Source organism: Muscardinus avellanarius (genome assembly GCF_963383645.1).
Source record: "Muscardinus avellanarius genome assembly, chromosome: 16".
Lineage (NCBI taxonomy): Eukaryota > Metazoa > Chordata > Mammalia > Rodentia > Gliridae > Muscardinus > Muscardinus avellanarius.
The window spans coordinates 6257347-6263735 of NC_137802.1; the positions used below are offsets into that span (position 1 = coordinate 6257347).

Here is a 6389-nt window from a genome sequence, read left to right on the forward strand (position 1 = left end):
CCCCAGTCTGATTCAGGACATGACACCATAATTCTCGGGAGTTGCCACCCGGTGGTCAGACACACACTGGTATCCCCTGTGTCTCACAAGCTGCCGGTCCGGGGGATGTGGGCATCACCAGGCAGGCACCAGCGGCCCAGAGCCGCTGCTGGGGGCCTCCCCTGCTGACACCAGGCACCAGCACGCCCTCTCCTGTCCTGACCCAGGTCCTGGCCCCGGCAGCTGGGCCACCTTGACCCCCAGGACTTACCCAATGGCTGGAGCAGGTCAGATCCCCTAACCCCAGTGGGTCTGGGGATGATCCAGGGGTGCCAGGGACCCTTGGCCCTGCCTCGGGCCAGCCGGGCGGCCCTAAGGCCCTGTGGGGTCCAGGGCTCTAAAGGGAGGGCCCAGCCCCGCGCACCTTTATGGGGTCCCCAGGGGTCTTCTTCAGCTCTGGGCCAAGCTCCAGGGCTACGGGGACAGTATCCAGAAGCCCTTTAACGCCCTGAGCCATTGTCCAGGGCTCAGCTGGGCATTTTTTTTTTTTTTTTTGTATTAGGGATGGAACCCAGGGGCATTCTACCTTCAAGCGACACCCCCAGCCCTATTTTTTATTCTTTAGTTTGAAACAGGGTCTCACTGAGTTGCAAAGAACCTCACTAAGTAGTAGCTGAGGCTGGCCGCGAACCCGGATCCTCCTGTCTCAGCCTCCCGAATGCTGGGATGACAAGCGTGCGCCACCACGCCCGGCTATTTTTTCTTTTGAAACAGGGTCTCACTGAGTTGCGGAGGCTGGCCTGCCTCAACCTGTGATCCTGGTGTCAGCCTCTCAGATCCACCATCCTCCTCCGCTCCCTCCCCGCGGACTCAGCTCCGCTAAGTGTGCCTTTATTTTTAGGCACCGCTTGCCGGGCGCCAGGCTGTGTGCCCAGACAAGGAAGGCAAAGACCTGGGTTCCCTGGCAACGGGGCTGGGGCTGCGCGCCCCTCCCCACCGCCCCCTGCTGACCTCCCGCCGCCCACCCTGCCAAGTGCGGAAGGCTTGGGGACACCACACAGGCCCGCGTCGTCCACCCCACCAACCTGGGCTTTCAGGCCTCTGTCCTCTTCCCAGGCCTGGCCCGCCACGGCCCCGGCCTCTCCCATGGGCCGTAGACCCCCTGAGGGTCCACCCTGCGACCCCCTCTTCCAGCTGCTCAGACAATAACGTTCAGTTCTTCAATGAAACCACCAGACTCCGCGCAGCGAGCACAGCCCCAGGGCCGCCCTGGGGACGGCCACTCTCGCATGTTTAACCTCGCTGCCATCTGCGGTGTCTGGGGAGCTGTTTGACTAGTGAGTCTTTTTTTTTTGGGAGAAGGAGGTTACTGAGGATTGATTGAACCCAGGGGCATTCTACCTCCAAGCTTTACCCCTGGCCCTTTTTATTTTTCCTTTCGAGACAGGGTCTCTAAATTGTCGCAGCTGGCCTCAAACCCGTGATCCTCCTGTCTCGGCCTCCCAAGTACGAGGATTATAGGTGTAGACCATCGGGCCCTGGTTTTATTTTATTTTTTACTTTTTTAAATTTATTTTTATTGGTGCATTGTAATCATATATCACATTGGAACACAAGACTTGAGAGGATATGCAAGCACACATCATCCAATCAGCCCTCATCCAGCCCCCATCCCATTCCCTCCCCCTCCCTCGATCCCATGCTTGTTTGGTGATTAACTTTGATACATTTGTTTATGTACCTCCTGCTTTTAAAGAGGCTCCATCCTCCCCTATTCCATACCCTCTGATTGGTCACCTTAATTGCTTCACTATAGGGCCTTTTCTATATCTCGACCTCTTCCTGTTGCCCCTTTCCTCCTAGTTATTGCTGATTAGGGGAAGCATCTGGTTTTTATATTCTGTGATATTTCTCCGTGCATGCCGCGTCGCAAGTACCGATCCCACTCTTGACGGCCCCAGTAGTGGCCTGGCTATTGGGTGGACTGATCCAGACCTCGCTGGCTCAAGCAGCGGCCTTGCCTCATGAGAGGCCCCGATTCTGGCCTTGGTGGTCCCCACACCGGCCTAACCCCTCGGCTGGCTCCGATCCCGGCCTCGGAGGCCCCAGCACTGGCCTTGCCTCATGGCAGGCTCCGATGCTGGCTGCTGGCCCCGGCACTGGCCTAAGCCCTCGGCAGGCTCCGATCTTGCCCTCGGAGGCCCCAGTAGCGGGCCCTGGTTTTATACAACTCTAGTTCCCTTGGACCACAGCCCCACCCCGTGGCCTCTTTTGACTTCAGTTATCTCCCGAAGGCCTCCCCTCCGAACACCATAATTGATTGTTTTGACTCGTTAATATTTCCCAAGGAGGAGGAGCCCAGGTTCAAACCATAGTGATATCTTTTCGTTTTTATTGCCGAACAAGACTCCATAGTACAGCCGGCCCGCATCTATTTAACCACTCATTGGCAGAGGGACACTTGGGTGTGGCTACCCTGGGTTATTATAAGTAACGCTGCCGTGGATATTTGTGTACATTTTTTTGGGGGGGTGGTACTGGGGTTCCTGGAAGCCCTTCTACCTCTGGGCTACACTCCCAGACCCATTTTTATATTTTTATTTGGAAACAGGGTCTCTTATGCCAGTGAGGCTGGCTTCAAACCCACGCGATCCTCCTGTCTCTGCCTCCCAAGCACGGGGATTATAAGCTTGCGCCACCACGCCCGCCTGTTTTCATGTCTTTTGAGTATATACCTAGGAGCGGAATTGCTGGGTCACATGGTAACTCATGTTTGACTTTTTTTTTTTTTTGGTGCTGAGGACTGAACCCAGGAGCACCCTACATCTGAACTACATCCGTCGCCCTCCGCGCAGGAGGAGCCCTCGGGTGCTGAGCACCCTCTCTGGGAGCATGCGTGCATCTCCCTGCGGGCTCTGACTCAGACACTCCCCTCAGACCCAGCTTTCCAGAACCTTCTAAATTCTCCTTGCCTCTGCGCTAATCCGCATGGCCAACATTTCCTGCCTGGGGGAACAGCCCCCCCCCATCCAGGTCACCCACAACACATCTGGTGAGATGCAAACATTCCCCTTCTGTCTACAACCAGAGAGGGCGGCCTCCTGCCCCAGCACAGAAAACTGCAATTATCTGTTGCATAACAACCTGTACCGTTGTGAATGCCAGCCCTGTGGCAACAGAGGGGCCTGGCGAGACGCGGCGGCGGGGAGCTGGGAACTGGGGCGCGCTGTGCCCCTCCCAGGGCAGGCCCGGGTGTCCAGGGGGGCTGGCGGCAGGCCCCAGGGGAGGGTCCTGCTGGTCGTGCAGCCCCCAGCAGTCCTGATGAGGAAGGAGGGCTGGTCACTGTCCTTGGATCCTTTCCCGGCCAATTCCCGTCCCCCCCTCAGTCCCCTGGGAGTTTGGAAAGGGGACCCCAGCCCACCTGACCTTGGGGTGTGGCTTCCAGAGGCCCCGCCTCTCGCCTCTCCCTCTGTTTTTTCCAAAATGGTTTTTACAAAGGGAAGGAAGCTGGGCGTGGTGGTGCACCCTTGTAATCCCAGCGTTTGGGAGGCTGAGAAGGGAGGTTCGAAGCCAGCCTCAGCTACTGAGTGAGGCTCTCAGCAACTTAGACCCTGTTTCCAAATAAAGTATAAAATAGGTCTGGGAGTATAGCCCAGAGGTAGAAAGCCTCTAGGTTCCACCCCTAGTACCACACACACACACACACACACACACACACACGCACACACACACACACACGCACGCACACAAGAGAAGAAAAAAGAGGGTAGAAAGAGGGCGTCGGGAGCCACTGGAGTGGGAGCCGTGGGGGACTCTGCTTAGTGTCCTCACCTACTCGGGGAAGGCGTCTTCATGACCCAGGATCCGAGGTGGGTGGCAGCCCCAGGGACCCAGGAATTGCCACGGTCGGCCAGCAGCAGGAACTGTCACTTTCAACTAGAAGGGGCCGGGGTTGTGTTCTGGATCTGGGCTGGGCCCTCCTTTTTTTATTCTTTATTTGGAAACAGGATCCCTGGGTTGCAAAGGGCCTCATTAAGCAGCTGAGGCTGGCCGCGAACCGTGATCCTCCTGTCTCAGCCTCCCAAACGCTGGGATGACAAGCGTGCGCCACCGCGCCCGGCTTTTGCCTGGGCATTTTCCAAATCACCTGTGGCCATAGCAAGACGATAGAGCCCAGCCTGTAATCCCAGCACCTGAGGGAGGTGGCCAGCCTTGGAAACTTAGCGAGGCCCTCAGCAACTCAACCCTGTTTCGAAGCCCAAAATAAAAAGGAAAGCCTGGGTAGCTTTGCGGTAGAAGGCATCTGGGTTCAGTCCCCAGTGCCACAAAAACAAAAGCGTGGCTGGGCTGCAGCGGGATCGGGTTACTGATCAAACCCCCCCGCAGCCTCCCCCGCTGCCCGGGCCTCGCGGGTCACTCGCTACGCTTTGTTATGGTGGTGACCACGCCCGGCTCCTACAGGGTTTGCACCGTCCCACTGCAACCGCGGAGCCAGAATCGCCGTCTTCCAGACGGGAAACTGAGGCCGGGAGAAGGGAACCGGCTGTGCTGTGGTTCCTCGGCTATGAGCCCCTTCCACTCCAAAGCAGGGGTGCTGGACGGCAAAGGCTCAAAATGCTACGTGGGGTGGGCGGGCCGCTGGCCCAGGTCTGTCCAGAGAAGAGCCTCCGAGCGCCCCGAGCTGGGGTCCGGGGGCAGCCCCTGGCCACGGAGCCATCTCTGGCTGGGAGGAGGGAGCCGGTGGAGCGCGGGAGTGGGGGTGTCTCCAGAGCCCGCGGTCTCCCCAGGCCATCCTCGGGGCCTCTGCTGCCCTCTGGCTGCTGGAGAGCGGAGAGCGCCGGCCAAAGCCACCGCCGCGGGGCCACCTCCTCCGGGGAACATGTTCCGGACGGACGGGCACCGGCGCTGGGGACTTGCATCCGAGCCCTGCAGGAGAGTCGCTACCCACATAAGCACCCCGGAAAGGCTGCGGTCATCCCCCCTCCCCGGGGAAACTGAGCCCCAAAGAAAGCGAGCGTACGGGTGGGTAGTGGCGGGGTCCCCGCCCCAAGTCACAGAGGGTCAGAGGCAGAGCCAGGATCTGAAACCCCGACGGCCGCGGCGCCCCGGGGAGGTGGGAAAGCGCAGGGTCCGCGCGCCCCAGCCCCAGCCCCAGCCCCAGCCCCAGCCCGGCCCGCGGCCTCGGTGCGCCCAGGGCGCTGGAGGGCTGCGGCGGGCAGCCGAGGTCTCGCGGGGCGGGGCGGGGCGGGGCGTGACGCACTTGGGGGCGGGGCCACCCACTCGCTCTATATAAGGGCGGCGGCCGGGCGCGGAGCCCCAGAGCGAGCTGCCGGTGCGCGAGAGCCGGAGACCCCCGCCGCAGCCCGCGGACTCGGACCCGCCGCCCGCCGCGCCCGCGCTTCTCCCGGCCCCGCGTCCGCCCTGCGGCCCCTCTGCCCAATGAAACTGGCCGCGATGATCAAGAAGATGTGCCCGAGCGACTCGGAGCTGAGCATCCCGGCCAAGAACTGCTACCGCATGGTCATCCTCGGCTCGTCCAAGGTGGGCAAGACGGCCATCGTGTCGCGCTTCCTCACCGGCCGCTTCGACGACGCCTACACGCCCACCATCGAGGACTTCCACCGCAAGTTCTACTCCATCCGCGGCGAGGTCTACCAGCTGGACATCCTCGACACGTCGGGCAACCACCCGTTCCCCGCCATGCGGCGCCTGTCCATCCTCACAGGTGAGCGCGGGGCCGGGGGCGCGGGCTGGGGACCCTCCCCCCACCCACCGGTCCGGGGCGCGGGGTCTGGCGAGGTCAGCGCGCCCCCGGCCGCCGCCCTCACCTCCTCCCCTCTCTGCCCCCCGCAGGAGACGTCTTCATCCTGGTGTTCAGCCTGGACAACCGCGACTCCTTCGAGGAGGTGCAGAGGCTCAAGCAGCAGATCCTGGACACCAAGTCGTGCCTCAAGAACAAGACCAAGGAGAACGTGGACGTGCCCCTGGTCATCTGCGGCAACAAGGGCGACCGGGACTTCTACCGCGAGGTGGAGCAGCGCGAGATCGCGCGGCTGGTGGGCGACGACCCCCAGCGCTGCGCCTACTTCGAGGTCTCGGCCAAGAAGAACCTGAGCCTGGACCCGATGTTCCGCGCGCTCTTCGCCATGGCCAAGCTGCCGAGCGAGATGAGCCCGGACCTGCACCGCAAGGTGTCGGTGCAGTACTGCGACGTGCTGCACAAGAAGGCGCTGCGGGACAAGAGGCTGCTGCGGGCCGGCAGCGGCGGCGGCGGCGGCCAGGGCGACGCCTTCGGCTTCGTGGCGCCCTTCGCGCGCAGGCCGAGCGTGCACAGCGACCTCCTGTACATCCGCGAGAAGGCGGCGGGCGGCGGCCAGGCCAAGGACAAGGAGCGCTGCGTCATCAGCTAG

General features: G+C 61.4%; 1 protein-coding gene across 1 annotated transcript; it reads left to right on the forward strand.

Moving 5' to 3' along the window:
- Positions 1 to 5418: 5418 nt before the first annotated feature.
- RASD1 (ras related dexamethasone induced 1) lies at positions 5419 to 6389 on the forward strand (the record flags this gene model as incomplete). Its single annotated transcript, XM_080712660.1, has 2 exons — positions 5419 to 5704; positions 5833 to 6389. The coding sequence occupies 2 exons, from the start codon at positions 5419 to 5421 to the stop codon at positions 6387 to 6389; spliced, it is 843 nt and encodes a 280-aa protein (XP_080568786.1).